The sequence below is a fragment of the Ahaetulla prasina genome, chromosome 3 (genome assembly GCF_028640845.1).
Source record: "Ahaetulla prasina isolate Xishuangbanna chromosome 3, ASM2864084v1, whole genome shotgun sequence".
Classification (NCBI taxonomy): Eukaryota; Metazoa; Chordata; class Lepidosauria; order Squamata; family Colubridae; genus Ahaetulla; species Ahaetulla prasina.
In genome coordinates, this window is record NC_080541.1 from 120,147,548 (window position 1) to 120,163,694 (window position 16,147).

General features: G+C 45.8%; 2 protein-coding genes across 4 annotated transcripts in view; one reads left to right on the plus strand and one right to left on the minus strand.

Moving 5' to 3' along the window:
• Positions 1 to 973: 973 nt before the first annotated feature.
• LOC131195008 (uncharacterized) lies at positions 974 to 5,405 on the minus strand. The gene is made up of 3 exons (XM_058176631.1): positions 5,364 to 5,405; positions 3,295 to 4,724; positions 974 to 1,085 (listed from the first exon to the last, which is right to left on the minus strand). Exons 2-3 carry the CDS (start codon positions 4,059 to 4,061, stop codon positions 974 to 976), a joined length of 879 nt encoding a protein of 292 aa, XP_058032614.1. The 5' UTR covers positions 4,062 to 4,724; positions 5,364 to 5,405.
• Positions 5,406 to 5,570: 165 nt separating this feature from the next.
• The window catches only part of UAP1 (UDP-N-acetylglucosamine pyrophosphorylase 1), a 29,718-nt gene continuing 19,141 nt past the window's right edge, over positions 5,571 to 16,147 (plus strand). The window contains exons 1-4 of one of the 3 annotated variants that reach the window (XM_058174280.1): positions 5,571 to 5,692; positions 7,595 to 7,890; positions 13,528 to 13,732; positions 13,827 to 14,002. In XM_058174280.1, the coding sequence (XP_058030263.1) occupies positions 7,599 to 7,890; positions 13,528 to 13,732; positions 13,827 to 14,002 (673 nt within the window). In that variant the 5' untranslated portion in view covers positions 5,571 to 5,692; positions 7,595 to 7,598. Of the gene's footprint in view, positions 5,693 to 7,594; positions 7,891 to 13,527; positions 13,733 to 13,826; positions 14,003 to 16,147 lie in introns of those variants that run through there. The other 2 variants (XM_058174281.1, XM_058174282.1) reach the window with 2 other exon arrangements.

Below are 16,147 nucleotides of genomic sequence, written 5' to 3' on the forward strand. Positions count from 1 at the left end.
TCTCAATGTTTTCTTGGTAAATCTGACATGTATTTCTCTTGATAAATTATTTCTCATTGCATATCTTGTATGCATTCTATATATCTCATCAATCCCGCTTAGTATCTTTTCTTTGTCCTCGTCCATTGCCTCCACTAATATTTCTACAATTTTTTTCTGCTAGGTTCTCTCCTTTTCTTCTTTGATATTTTGAAATCTTAGATAATAGTCAGCTTTATCCATTTTGAGAATTATAATTGTCCTTTTCTGATTTTTATCACTGGTTGTAAATCTATAATCTATCTCCTCCACTTTTTTCTCCTTTAAAAAAACTTTAAAATTCAAATTTGCCTCTTAATTAGCCAAGTTTAAAATCAAAGTCCAATTCACAATCAAAATCTTCAGGTTCTTGTTACCCTAATCCATAAAGTGGAGAAAAATGGAATATAACAAAAAGTTCAAAGTTCAGATTTGAAAATCAAAAAGAAAATCAAAAGGGATTTCAGTCATACATCAAACTTGGCAGAAAAAAATCACTCTGCCCAATCTGTTTTCTATTCATTAAAAATCAATTTTCAAACTTTGTCAATTATCTTCATTAATGGCTTCTGCTTTTTCACCACTATTGCCGGAAGAGGGGAGGTAGCCTTGTATCCGCTCCCTCCCCTCTCCTCTTTTGCCATTCTCTCTCAAGTAGTTTTTTAAAGTCAGGGAGTAAATTTTTTTACAAAAGGAGTCTTATTTCCAAGACAGCAATTTGTTCTCATCCAGATGTTTCACCTTGTTTTTTTCTTTTCTTGTTCTGTGTGGCTACTCCAGCTTATGACAGCTTCCTGGCTGTCTTCCCAGCCGCTGAGTCAGAGGCTATTTGCCAGTACTTCAGGGAATTTGTGATTTCCCTGTTCATATCAGCCTGTGCTTCCGTTCGTCACCATCCCTATGACAGCTTATGACCCTGAAGGACCCCCAAACGGCTGTGATATCAGTGCTATCTTCAGAGCCCCGAAGTTTCACCCTGTGTCGCTGTGGTGCTGGCCACGTCCCCGCCCACTAATTCCTCTCCTTGAAGAGTGGTAGGACGATCTTGGATGAATATGGGCACACAGCTGGAATCCAAACATTAGCCACCTTTCAAATTATCCAAGTGAAAATTAATCACTACAGTTAATTCTTTTCTTCTGGAAATATAGCAGAGCCATATTAAAAAATAACCTTGATGGCAGGTAGGAGCAGGGGTGAAATCCAGCAGGTTCTGATAGGTTCTGGAGAACCGGTAGCAGAAATTTTGAGCAGTTCTCTGAACTGGTAGTAGAAATTTTGAGTAGTTCGGAGAACCGGCATCTGCCTCCCAGCATCCATCCAGTATTCATCTGGCTAGTGTCCTTGCAGCAAATAGCAAACAGCCTGATCAGCTTCAGCACATTATCGCAGCCCCAGCACATAGCTCATCTGGGCTATGCTCCGTTGAGCCCACCACTGGTCAACTGAGTTAAGCTGCCGCCACCACCGGGAAACACTGGAGCCTTCGCTGCTGATTGGCAGTTGGATCAGCCTCCCAGAATACCGTCAATCAGCTGTTCTATCACCACTGCCAGCTATCGCTGTTGCCACTCGCTGGCTAGAACAGCTGATTGGTGGTATTCCAGGAGGCCAATCCAACTGTCGATCAGCTGCTTGGCAGCAAAGGCTCCAATGTTCCCCGGCGGCAGCGGTTACAGGCAGCATTGGTGACAACCCCACATCTCCCTATTGGAATATTCACTCTATAGGACATACATTTCCACCCACTTTTTGAGGGGAAGGTAGTGCGTCTTATAGTACAAAAAATATAGTAATTTCCAGCAAGGAATTTTAAAGCCCAATATCACATATTTTGAAGACAGAACTTTAATAGGATACACCTATAGTCTGGTTCTATTTCTTAAGTGCAACCCTCAGAATTTTTCGATCACTTTGAAAATAAAAATTGCTTCTCCATCACCTTTTCCCCTCCCAAAATGCTCATTTTACTACTAAGCCAACATTAGTCCTCAGAGAAAATATAATCCCATCAGCCATGCCAGATAACCTTCATTTTAATTAACATGATTCCTGTTTCCTGATCAGTGAAATTTATTATTTATTTATTGTTTCAATTTCTATACCGCAGTTTACAGCCAAAGTAAAAACAATTAGTACAATTTTTAAAACCAGTTTAAAAGGAAAATTTAGAGTTGGTTGAAGACTTAAAACCGATAAAACCCATTATTAAAACACCATTAAGCCAGTCCTGCACGATGAAACAGAAATGTTTTCAGCTCGCGTCGAAAGGTCCGAAGATCAGGGAGTTGGCGGATACCTGGTGGTAGCTTGTTCCAGAGTGTTGGTGCCCCCACAGAGAAGGCCCTCCCCCTGGGTGCCGCCAGCCGACATTGACTGGCCGGCGGCACCCTGAGGAGAACCTCCCTATGGGAGCGCACTGGTCGATGGGAGGTCACCGGTAGCAGCAGGCGGTCCCGTAAGTAACCCGGTCCTATGCCACGGAGCGCTTTAAAGGTGGTAACTAACACCTTGAATTGCACCCGAAAGACCACCGGAAGCCAGTGCAGCCTGCGCAGGAGAGGTGTTATATGGGAGCAACGAGTCGCTCCCTCTATCACTTGCGCGGCCGCATTCTGAACCAATTGGAGTCTTCGGGTGCTCTTCAAGGGAAGCCCCATGTAGAGAGCATTGCAGTAGTCCAGACGGGAAGTGACGAGGGCATGAGTGACTGTGCACAAGGAATCCCAGTGTAAGAAGGGACGCAACTGGCGTATCAGGCGGACCTGATAAAAAGCTCCCCTGGCGACGGCCGTCAAATGCTCTTCCAATGAGAGTCGTGCGTCCAGAAGGACGCCCAGATTGCGGACCTTCTCTATGGGGGCCAATGACTCGTCCCCCACAGACAGCGATGGCCTCAGCTGATTATACCGGGACACCGGCATCCACAGTCACTCAGTCTTGGCGGGGTTGAGTCGGAGCCTGTTTTTCCCCAGCCAGACCCGCACGGCCTCCAGACAACGGGACATCACCTCAACGGCATCACTGGGATGGTTAGGGGTGGAAATGTACAGCTGCGTATCATCAGCATACAGATGGCACCGCACCCCAAAACCACGGATGATCTCGCCCAGTGGCTTCATATAGATATTGAACAGGAGAGGTGAGAGAACCGACCCCTGGGGCACCCCACACAAGAGGCGCCTCGCAGTCGATCTCTGCCCCCCTGCCAACACCGTTTGCGACTGGTCAGAGAGGAAGGAGAACCACCGAAAAACAGTGCCCCCCACTCCTAGCCCCTCTAGCCACTGCAGCAAGATACCATGGTCGATGGTATCAAAAGCTGTTGAAAGATCTAATAGGACCAGGACAGAAGAACAACCTCTGCCCCGGGTCCTCCAGAGATCATCCACCAATGCGACCAATGCCGTCTCAGTGCTGTATCCAGGCTGGAAGCCGGACTGGAACGGGTCCAGATAGACAGTTTCATCCAGGTACCGAGGGAGCTGATGCGCTACCACACTCTCAACAACCTTCGCCACAAAACGAAGGTTGGAGGTTGGAGGACGGTAGTTCGATAAAACAGCTGGATCCAGGGAGGGCTTCTTGAGGAGGGGTCTCACCACAGCCTCTTTCAAGGCTGTAGGGAAGACACCCTCCCTCAGAGAAGCGTTAACAATTCCCTGGAGCCAGCCTCGTGTAACCTCCTGTGTGGCCAGTACCAGCCAGGAGGGACACGGGTCCAGTAAACATGTGGTTGCATTCAGCCTCCTCAGTATCCTGTCCATGTCATCGGGAGCCACAGTGTCAAACTCCTCCCAGATGACAGCCTCAAGAACCGCCTCCATCATCCCATCTGAGACTACCCTATCTGTGTCCAGCCCATCCCGAATCTGAGCAATTTTATCGTGCAGATATTGTCCAAAGTCCTCAGCACAGCCTTGCAAGGGGTCTTCCCTAAGTCCCTGAGTAAGAAGGGAGCGGGTCACCCTAAACAAGGCTGCTGGGCGGTTATCTGGCGACGCAATAAGAGCGGAGAAATACTCACGCTTCGCCGCTCCCATCGCCACTAGATAGGTCTGAATATGAGACCTTACTAGTGTTCGATCAGATTCAGAACGGCTGGCCCTCCGTTAATTAAGCATGTTATTTACATCTGTTATGTTCCCAAAGTATGACAGCAAAAGTAGTGAAGCTTGTATTTAAAGCCAATGTTCTACAGACTATAGACCATGCATTTGATAAAGCAACTTCGATAAAACAAATATTTTAGAGGTGGAATAATGTTCCTAGACAAATTTAAAAGGAGGAAGAATACTGTAATTCATATGGTCATGACTGAATATTTTATACAGAATGTATTCCTTTGCACAGGAAAGTTAATTGATCAAGAGACTAGTTCTCCAGCCGGCAGTTTTGGTCCATGTTGTTGTTAGTTGCGAAGTCGTGTCCGACCCATCGGGCTCCATGGACAACATTCGTCCAGACCTTCCTGTCCTCTACCATCCTCTGGAGTCCATTTAAGCTCACGCCTACTGCTTCAGTGACTCCATCCAGCCACCTCGTTCTCTGTCGTCCCATTCTTCTTTTGCCCTCAATCTTTCCCAGCATTAGGCTCTTCTCCAGTGGGTCCTTCTTTCTCATTAGGTGGCCAATGTCCATGTTAAATGGCTTTTATTATATGAAAAGCCAATAGCTGTATCTGACATTTTAAAAAATCCCCAAATCTGCAGAGACAATATCTTCATTAGAATAAACAAGAGCAGGAAACAGGATGTCGGTTATCAAGTTCGCAAGGATTGTGAGGTTAAAATAGTAAACAAGAGAAAACATTGGCTGGAGTTCAGAACTTCACTCCTTCTGAGCAAAAATAAACTAGAAAGCCGTTTTGCAACTATTTACCGCACAAAACTAATACATTATTTCTTATACTGTAAAGAATTTGGATTTCGGTTATGCAGTTCTCCAAAGTCAGGATATCCTAACATGACCACAGAATTGCCGCGAACTATATAGACCGTTTAGTCTAGGGGCTCGCTTAGGTTACAAGTGTGAACTCAGAAGCGGATTAAATAAACCTTGGTTCAGTTAACCACGGGCAAAGAGCATTATGCGAACATAGCTAAAAGGTAAAAGTGAGACAGACTGAAGGGCAGAGAAGGAACCACAAAGCAGAGTTCGGTGCCACATCACTCACGCCTAAGGAAGCGGGATGTAATGGGAACTATTGCCGGGGCCAATGTCAATCACATGACGGAAGCGGAGGCGTGCGACTTGCCCGCCTCTCCCGGCTCCTCCCAGGCACCACCACGCCAGCGAAAGCTTTTGCCACGACAAATAGAACTCGTCTCCGGCTTCAAGCTCACCTCTAACCCATCCTGCCTTTCTAAGGCGGGTAACTTTTCTCCTCCTGGCTTTGAGCCAATAGCGTTCCGAGTCCGTTCCGTTGAAGCATGACGTGCTACATTCCAGCGTCATTACCCCACCCAGTTAGTGGGCGAGACAGAGACCGAGGCCGAAGCCGCGGGTTCCTCCTCCTGCCTGGTTATTGGTTAATCTAAGTCGAGGGGGGCGGAGTTCTGAAGGAGCTCTTGATAGGTTGGTGTGAGAAGAAGGAAAAGACGAGCTGAGCTGATTTAGTGGGGTTGTAAAAGGGGCTGCCTGACGCAACTGAGTGGCCGGCGAAACAGGCGAGGTTTGCTATTTTCCTAGAGCCAGCATTGGGGCGAGCTATGAAAAAGGGAGGGCGAGTCGCATTTTTAAAAATTGAACATTTATATTGGGGACGAAAGGGAGCCACATCTGGAATGTCTTTCCAGAATGTCTGGAATTCTAATTGTTCATTTGGGTTGAGTCTGGTGAATTATACTGTCTGGTGAATTATATTGTCAATTATACTGTCATTTCTGATTCTATGAATGCTATTTAAAAGTTGGTCTTTAAAAACATGCTCCTGTAGTTACGCCGGTTAATTTTACTTATTACATGGTATCGTATATTCTAACCTAAGGGAAAAATGAATGAGCCTGAATATGTATCTCTTAAACATTAATATAAATGTCATCTTTATAAATAAGTATATTATAAAAGTCAAGTGCAATTCTACCTCAGTGTAAGGTGTATTGAATACGACTAGGATAGTGTAGAATTTACACGGGACCATACCGATAAGTCACTGCAGCACAGCTGACTTTAACCCTGTTAAACATTTATATGCACAGGTGTTGCAAAGCCAGATCATTTCAATGCTTCTACCCAGCGAATGCATATGTGATCATTTTAGTGGATCTGTAATTACAACAAATTATCCAGAATATTTTTAAACTATTTGTCAAAAAAATATGCAATACAATCTCTGCCATTTTTACATATATAAAAATATGAAAGAATGGTACTATTGTAGAGGTAATAGGAGCATTTGGGGTGGAGGAAGATTAAATGTTGGACTCTCAGATAATCATGCCATATATATGTAAAATTATATTCAGTTTGTTTTGTTAACAAGTGTTCATGCTAGTGACAAAGGGAACTGCCAATGCTTATATCTTGAAAAAGCCATCTCTTTTGCTTATTGGTTATATTTTTATTTTTGTTTGTACTGAAACTGGGATAAGATAAAATTCTGTGTATAAAGCTAAGCCTTTGAAAAATCTTTTGTTGCTCTGGCTGTGATTTGAGAAAACCTGTAGAATCCTATATACTCCTTTCACTTAATGATCACTGGTACCATTTTGGAGAGTGCTCAGCATCTCTTGGAGGGAAAGGAATCCATTCTCCAACAGATGGTTGACACTGACAGAACTAAAGCAAACAATAGTGGAATTCATAAGTTAACATCATACAATCATAATATTCACTAGATTTATATTCTGTATTTGTACAGTTCAGGGTACAATATTTGAATTTATATTTAAATTTATAATTTCTGTTCTTGTTTGATCATATTTGGACTCAGATACCTGTTATCAGATAGCTGTTATCTACTTCTCCAGAAGACCATATAGAATAGAATAGAATTTTATTGGCCAAGTGTGATTGGCCAATAAATATCACATGGTTTTAGTACATCTCATTTTAAGTATTTACACTTGGCCAATAAATATCACACGGTTTTAGTACATCTCATTTTAAGTATTTACACTTGGCCAATAAATATCACACGGTTTTAGTACATCTCATTTTAAGTATTGGGTAAGATAAAGAAAATATGTATTGGGTGCTTGCAGAAGACTGCAGCTTCAGCTTATCTTATAGTTCTATATCAGAACTACATTTCATGTTAAATCAGGGGCACTGAAAGTGAATAGGGAGCACTAGAAAGATGTTATTCACAGAAATATAGGAACCACACAGATGAAAAAGTTCTCTTTGAGGACTTTTCCTCTAATAGACTGTTTTCAATATTCTTCTTGTTACCTAATGGGAGTGGAGGAGTCCTGCAGTGTTCATGCTGCTATCCAGCATGCCTAATTTTTTTTCTCAAAGTCTCCATGAAGTTATGTTAAAGTTAACTCCACAAATGAATGAATGCTGGAAAAAATGCAGGAAACTCTCATGCACAATGAGCTTCATAGATATATTTTTCTCTCTTGTGCAGGATCATGGACAGCAACATCAATATCCATGTACTCCAGCACTGCTTGGCTGAAGCAGGACAAAGCCACCTTCTTCAATTTTGGGAAGAATTAAATGAATTAGAAAAACAAGAACTATATAAAGAATTAAACGCCATGGATCTCAAGGAGCTGGACCAGGCTTTCAAAAAAGCCATGTTAGATAGTAGCCATTTCCCAGGGCAGGAAAGTATGGATGCAAAGATGGAACCTGTGCCACGTGAGGTCCTTGGGAGTACAACACGTGACCAAGCTCAATTGCCAATGTGGGAGAAAGAAGGTAGGTATAAGGATCCAACAGGATACATAGGATATTTTAAGAAAGTAAACCTGCAGCATGACATGACATTGTCTAGAGAAGACTTCCCCAATCAACTGATTTCCAGATGTTTTAGTCTATCACACATGGAGAAAACCAGTTACAAAAGTTGGCCTGGATAAAAAAAAAACAAAGTGGGATCTCTCCTAGTCCAGTTTAGTCACAGAGCTCCAAGGACCCCCTCATTTCAACTCTGCGCTACAAATATTCTCATTTATTAGTCCACTTTTTGCATATCAATTGGTAAAATATTCATTAAAGTGGATAATGAAGCTGTACGTTAAACCTTCTAGATATAAATTTCACTTGATTATCAGGTGATTGCTTTCCTTATTAAATTCTTTACAGTAGCTAGCGATTGATAAACAAAACAATCGGCAGAAGCCAGCAAAATGAATTGCAGCAGAGTTAGTGCAAACTCCTACATTTGGATAGGAAAAAAATCAAAGGTTTGAATAATGGGGGGATCATAATGGGCATCAATTATGCAAAAAGGATCTGGATTCTCAATAGATCACAAGCTAAATATGAGCCAATGGCATGTTGCAGCTGCAAAAACAAGCAAATGCAATCTAGACTATACCAACTGAATTACAAAATCAAGGTCGAAAGAAGTAATTTTTCCTCTCTATTTTGATTGTTTAAGTTATTTCTATAATATTATATACTTTTTTGGAGATTACATTTTGGAAAGGATATTGACAAACTAGAGCATGTCCCAGAAAGGGCAAATGAGATGATAAGAAACTGAAGAAAAATGTTCTGGCTATTGTCTAGAAAGGAGCAAATTGTACAGTGACACGGTAGCTGTCTTCAAGTATTTGAAAATCTAGCACATAGAGGAAGAATTCTTCAGAGTTGCTCCAGAAGACAAGAAGAAACAATATGTTTAAATTATTGGGAAACAGTTTTTATTTGAACATCAGCCTAAAGACAAAAGCCATTTAACACTGAAACAGATTGCCCTGGGAAAGGATGGGCTGTTTTTGGCTGGATATGTTAACAAGACAGAATGGCCATCTGCTGAAGATGTTATGCCTGTGGATTCCTGCACTGATCACAGCAATGGATTATATGAGAACCTTATATTCTATGATTTATGATAATTATTTAGTGAATTCAGTGTGTTTTGAAGAATGACCAGCAATAACACTGAAGAAATATAAAATTTTAAGAAAAGCTAGTGTTACAGCTTGAATCAACTGAACTTGATAAACATGCCCCCAGCCATTAGAATCCTGCATTGCTTGCAGGATAAAAGCAGATGAAACAAGTTGATTGTTTGAATTGATAGATATTTAAAATGCTAGAATATCAGATTCTGACAATACAGCATTCAGGCCATTGAACACTTGCAATATATATAGGCACTACTGTGCTGCAGAAATTAAGTTAAAAACTTAATGTTGCTATCTCATATCAGTTGCTTATCTGTTTACATTTACCTGTGGAATTACTTGTACTGAAATGCTTCAATAGTTTCAGGCACAGTTGAAAGCAGGAAGTTATCTATTTCTTTTATGTACACTGAGAGCATATGCACCAAGACAAATTCCTTGTGTGTCCAATCACACTTGGCCAATAAAATTCTATTCTATTCTATTCTATCTAGGAAGATTTTACCCTAGAGGTGTTATTGACAGTCTTATATATACATGTTACTTGGGCAAGTACCGTATATACTCGAGTATAAGCCGACCCGAATATAAGCCGAGGTACCTAATTTTACCACAAAAACTGGGAAAAACTATTGACTCGAGTATAAGCCGAGGGTGGGAAATGAGGCAGCTACTGGTCAATGTAAAAAATAAAGATAGAGCCAAGTAAAATAACATGAATATTTATTTGAACGAAAAACAATAAAAGTGCAAAAGGGGGAAGGAGGATTCCCAGCTTTAGAAAATTTAGAACTACGCCGCCTTTGGTATGACCTGAGCATAGCTCATAAAATTATCTGCTACAATGTACTTCCTATCAATGACTACTTCAGCTTCAACCACAACAATACACGAGAACACAATAGATTCAAACTTAAAAGTGAACCTCTCCAATCTAGATTGCAGAAAATGTGACTTCAGTAACAGAGTTGTTAATGCCTGGAATGTGCTACCTGACTCTGTGGTCTCTTCCCAAAATCCCCAAAGCCTTAACCAAAGACTATCTAGTATTGACCTCACCCCATTCCTAAGAGGTCTGTAAGGGGCGTGCATAAGAGCACCAGCGTGCCTACCGTCCCTGTCCTAATGTTCCCTTTAGTTGTATTCCTTTTATGTATTCAATTCATGCTTATATTTATATAATTATTTAATATGTATTTGACAAAATAAAATGAATAGAATAGAATAGAATAGAATAGAATAGAATAGAATAGAATAGAATAGAATAGAATTTTTATTGGCTAAGTGTGATTGGACACACAAGGATCTACCACTTCTTTGGATGCCCTTCCCAAATTGAACACTGCAAGCATGAAAATGAGTCCTCCTTTAGCTTCCAAGGGACCAGGGTGCCTCTGAAGGTCAGTGCTCTAAGTACTAAGAACCCAGCACAAATCTAAGCCTGTATGCACACCAACAGTGAAAATACCCTGCACAGTGTCTCTTGGAAGAGAAGGTTAATTTTCATAGACGTTGGGGTGGCTCTTTTTTTTTTTTGGCAGGGCAATAAGGGTCTCTAATATCATTAAACCCACTTTAGAAGTCTCTGTGTGTGTGTGTGTGTGTGAGAGAGAGAGAGAGAGAGAGGAGGCTCCGGCTGAGCAAAGCGGCGGCGGGAGGCCGGGGAAACGCGGAAGTAGTCGGAGATCTGCTTGATGGGGCGGATGGGACCTGGGCAGACGCCGATGGCCATGTGCTCCTGGATGCTGATGGGCGGCTTGTCGCCTTTGCGGTGGCTCATGCAGGTGGCGCCCGGGAAGGAGGCGGCTGCGGGGCTGCTGCGGGAGCCGCTGGTGCTGCTGGTGCTGTTGATGCTGCTGCCGCCGTTGCTGCCGCCAGGAGGCCGTCGCCAGCCCGGCCCTGCCGCGCCGAGCGCCCGCCACGCTGCTGGCTGCTGGAGGAGGCGGAGGGAGGGACGGAGGCGCAGCAGCGGCGGCGGCGGCGGACGGCGGACGGCAACGGGTGGGCGGTGGAGGTGATGTCACGGCTCTGCCCAGCCCTGCCCAGGCGAGGCCAGCAAAAGGGCCGGGCGAAGGCGACCGAGGACGGGCTCGCAGCCCAGCTGAGCCGCCACGGAGGGAGGGAGAGGGCCGGCTAGGCTCCGGGAAGGCAAAACGGGAGGCGTTCGTCACGGGATAGACTGCTGGGATCCACTGGGAAAGACTGCTGTTGGAGCTGGAGGCTCGAAGGAAGGGGAAGGAGAGGGCGGCGGTGGAGCTCAAGGTTCTCTAGCCCTCGACACCTGCCCCGCTAGAGAGGGGAGGGAGATCGGGCCGGCCAGTCTCCGGGAAGGTAGACGGGCCGGATTCCTACTTCGGGATAGACTGCTGCTGGAGCTGGAGGCTCGAAGGAAGGAGAGGGAGAGGGGCGGCTGAGAACGGGCTCGTTTAAGGCTCTTCCAAAGCAGCCCTGCTGAACCGCTACGGAGGGGAGGGAGAGCGGGGCCGGCTAGGCTCCAGGAAGGCAAAACGGGAGGCGGTCGTCCACCGGGATAGACTGCTGCTGAGCTGGAGGCTCAAGGAAGGGAAGGGAGGGGCGGCTGAGAACGGGCTCGTTAAGGCTCTTCCAAAGCAGCCCTGCTGAACCGCTACGGAGGGAGGGAGAGCGGGGCCGCTAGGCTCGGGAAGGCAAAACGGGAGGCGTTCGTCACCGGGATAGACTGCTGCTGGAGCTGGAGGCTCAAGGAAGGGAAGGAGGCGGCTGAGAACGGGCTCGCTTAAGGCTCTTCCAAAGCAGCCCTGCTGAACCGCTACGGAGGGAGGGAGAGCGGGCCGGCTAGGCTCGGAAGGCAAAACGGGAGGCGTCGCCCACCGGGATAGACTGCTGCTGGAGCTGGAGGCTCAAGGAAGGGAAGGGAGGTGGCTGAGGACGGGCTCGTTAAGGCTCTTCCAAAGCAGCCCTGCTGAACCGCTACGGAGGGAGGGAGAGCGGGCCGGCTAGGCTCCAGGAAGGCAAAACGGGAGGCGTTCGTCCACCGGGATAGACTGCTGCTGGAGCTGGAGGCTCAAGGAAGGGAAGGGAGGTGGCTGAGGACGGGCTCGTTAAGGCTCTTCCAAAGCAGCCCTGCTAAACCGCCACGGAAGGGAGGGAGAGCGGGCCGCAGTAACTGAGAAAAGCCTGACGAGGCGGCTGGGCTACCTTCTGGCCTCGCGAGTCGGCCGTCCGTCCGTCCGTCACTTCTCGGCTCGGCAGCCGGTTTTGAAAAAGGTTCCGTCGCTGGGTTTCGGGACTTTTGTTTTTTTTTTAAAAAAAAAAACACCACCTTCCCCTTTTCTCCCTAGTTGGGGGCGTTTTCCCAGTTCCCTGTTTTTCTTCCGCCCTTGCCTGTTGAGTTTTACCTGACAAGTTTCTTGCGCTCGACCTCCCTCCTCCCTCCGTCCCTTTCCTTCCCTCCCTCCCCTCCCCTGTCTTGTTTGTAGCCCCAGCGTCCCCTTTCGGTTGTATTTAAATCCAGAGCTTGAAACCTCCTCAGTGGGAGGAGAGGAAACGTGCGATTTGGCAGCTGACCGCACTTGCACGGGCTGGGTAAGGAGAGCCCTAGACGGCCTGCGGCGCCGGAGGGGAGAAAAAGAAGAAGCAGCCAAGAAAAAAGGGGTGGGGTGGGGTGGGGGAAATGAATTTAGGAGGGCGAGCGTGTGTGTGTGTGTGTGTGTGTGTGTGTGTGTGTCTGCGCGCGCCCGTCCGCCCCGCGAGGAATGCCAGCTATTTCTTTGAAGGGGCGGGTGTGTAGCCAGGCGCGTCCTTCCTTCGGTTGCAACCCCGGAGGGTGTTCACTCTTCGCCCCGCGTGTGTATTTGTCAACAATTATAACTCTTCGGTCGGGGTCCCTTGCCTTGCCTCGCCTCTCCCTCGTGCCCTCTCTGTCAACGCTGTCAACAATTATAACTAACGCGCGGGTAATTGTGCGTGAGGGGGTGTGCGCGTGTGTCCACATAGGAATAAGTACGCATGCGCGCGCACTAACGAGAGCTAGCTGCCTGCGGTAGAAAGGACTCGCTGCAAGAGGAAGGGCTGAACGGCTTGGCTCGAGTATAAGCCGAGGGGGCGCTTTTCAGCACAAAAAACGTGCTGAAAAACTCGGCTTATACTCGAGTATATACGGTATCTATTTTTGCATTCTGTGGTTAGAAAAGTTAAAGTTTTGGTTTTAGAATAGTTGTTTTCCATCCTATGTTGACTTGGGCTTCTGCGTAAAATATTATCTTGTAATGAGTTCTTTATATAACCAGTATATTGCTTGAGAACCAGTTTATTGTGATTAAGGCAAGAGAGAGAAGGAGAGATCAAAGATCTAGAAACAGAGATGCAGAATTTTTTTTCCTGTACTTATAGTACAATTTCTTATGACTGCTATTCAAAAGTAGAATAAAATGTTTTATTGCTATGATGTGGCACTTGAGAGGATCAGATTATTCCCTTTCATTTTTCCTCTTTGATTTAGGTCTCCGACAGATTTCTCAGAGCAAAGTTGCTGTTCTTCTGTTAGCTGGTGGACAAGGGACAAGGCTTGGTGTCTCGTATCCCAAAGGAATGTATGATGTGGGGTTACTGTCCCATAAAACGCTATTTCAGATCCAAGCAGAGCGTATTTTAAAACTGCAGCAGATAGCCGAAAAGCAACATGGCCTTCAATGTGTTATTCCATGGTAAGGATTTCTCGTCGTTTCAAAATGAATGCATATCGTAGATGTATTTGTGTCTGACTTTAATGAATTATTACTCTCTTATTGGTCTGGGCAGGTATATAATGACCAGTGGAAGGACAATAGAACTGACTAAAGAATTTTTTCTAAAACACAAATATTTTGGTTTGAAGAAGGAGAATGTGATATTCTTCAAACAAGGGATGCTGCCTGCCATGGACTTCAGTGGGAAAATTTTCCTGGAGGAAAAGGGCAAAGTTTCTATGGCCCCAGGTAAGATGTAGATCTGTTTGATTTATAGGAATGAATTAATAACTCATAATTGAAGCAAACTTTAAAATCTTAATTGGGTAATTATCCACACTCTAACAATGTGGAGATATAGGCAGTTTATTTATTTATTTATTTATTAAAGTTATATTGCTGCCTATTCACCCATGGTGACTCAAAGCGGCTTACAGAATATAAAAACCACATTTAAAAACAGTAAAACTAATAAAAAATCAAATAAATTGATATACCATATTTTTCGGTGTATAAGAACACCAGAGTATATGACGCATCTTAATTTTGCGGGAGGAAAACAAGAAAAAAAAAATCTGCCTCTGCCTACCAGCATCAGGATCAGCGGCGTCCTCACTTCCATTCGGATTTTGATAATGGGTAGCACAGAACTTTTTATCAGTTTAAAACAAATCCTATCACTCTATTTAACTGGAGTGGGTAGGGTGTGGTGGGGGATGATTTTCATGGGGGCAGAAGAGGGACTTGGCACTGAAGGCTCCACTCTCGAGACTTCCTGTCTTCCTACCTAGCACTTCAGTCCTGGACGCTGCCATCTCATAAACACAGTGCCGGGCTTCCCAGCAAGCTCCCTGCGCCTTTGCTGCTTTGGACGGACCCTGATTCTGGAAGCGGCCTGGGGAAGTGTGGAGGTCGGGGCTTGCTTTGCGAAGCAGGTGCTGCGCAGGGGACAAAAGGCAAAGCGCTGCCACCCAAAAACACTGTTGCCATGATCTCCGCCGCCTGGAGATCTCCACTGCCTCCCCAATTCCAAAAATGGGGTGTGAAGAGGCAAAGAAAGAGCATCGTGTTTTTGGGTGGTTCCAGGCAGCAGAGTTTGCGGCAACAGTTTTCAGGTAGCAGTGCCTTGCCTTACTCCGCCTGCGCAGCGCCCAGCAAGCCACCAGTTCCTTGAACATGCAAGACCATTTTCATGAGGACGCGTGACTCTGTGAATTGCATCGGAGCTTCGGCTTCTGCTCCTGGCCCCGGAGGCAGATCTGGCCAGGAGGAAAGAGAAAGTGAGACTGCAGAAAAGGAGGAGGAGGGCGCGCAGCTTTGTGAATTGCTTCGGGCAATCGGGGAGGAAAAAGAGTGTTGCCTCCATGCATTGCGTTTTTCGGTGTTTTCCTCATCAATTCCCCAAAACAATTTGCAGAGCTACACGCCCTTCTCCTCCTCCTTTTCCACAGTCTCACATTCCCTTTCCTCCTGGCCAGATCCGCCTCCCGGGCCAGGAGCAGAAGCCGACTGCCCTGAGCCTGGGTCATCTGGAAAAGGGGCAGGCCGGGCAGCGAGCCACCTAGCCTTACACCTCTCGTGCAGAAGTGCCCACATCGCAAGAGCATTGCCTCCATGCATCACGTTTTCCTCCCCGAGGCAATTCAAAGAGCTGTGTATCTTCAGGAAAATGCAGCAGTGGGGGTTTTTGGCCAGTTCCAAGCAGCATCCTAATGTCAGGATCCCCACCACCTGAAACCGCTGGAAAATGCAACATACAGAGGCCGACAACCTCCGAACCTCCCATCCACCTGCCGGGGGGTGGCGGGTGGATGGGGCTACATTCGGAGTATAAGACGCACCCAGATTTTCACCGTCTTGGGGATAAAAAGGTGCGTCTTATACACCGAAAAATACGGTAATAAAATCACCCTCACCTCCCATCCCAGTGACAGCTGATCACATGACACATTTAATGGGCTCCATCCCACTCTGGGTTCCCAGGCCTGCTGGCAGGACCAGGTCTTCAGCACCTGGAAGAGAATTAGAGTGGGGTCCATTGTAATCTCTGGGGGAATGATGTTCCAGAGAGAGGAAACCACCAGGGAGAAGGCCTTTCTTCTGGGTCCCACCAGGTGTATCTCCCTTGGGAATGGAACTCCCAGCATTCCCTGCCTCCCTGCTCTAATGGATAGGGTAGATGTGACTGGAAAATGACCGGAAAGAGACGGTCCCTCAGATAACCTGGTCCCAAGCCATGAAGGGCTTTAAAGGAGACAACCACCACCTTAAATTGCACCTGGAAGCAAATTGGCAGCCAATTCAGCTCCCGCAGGAGAGGTGATACATGTGCACACCAGTGTCTGCACAAAACTGTGTGGGCTGCTGCATTTTGCACCAACTGGAGCTTCCGGA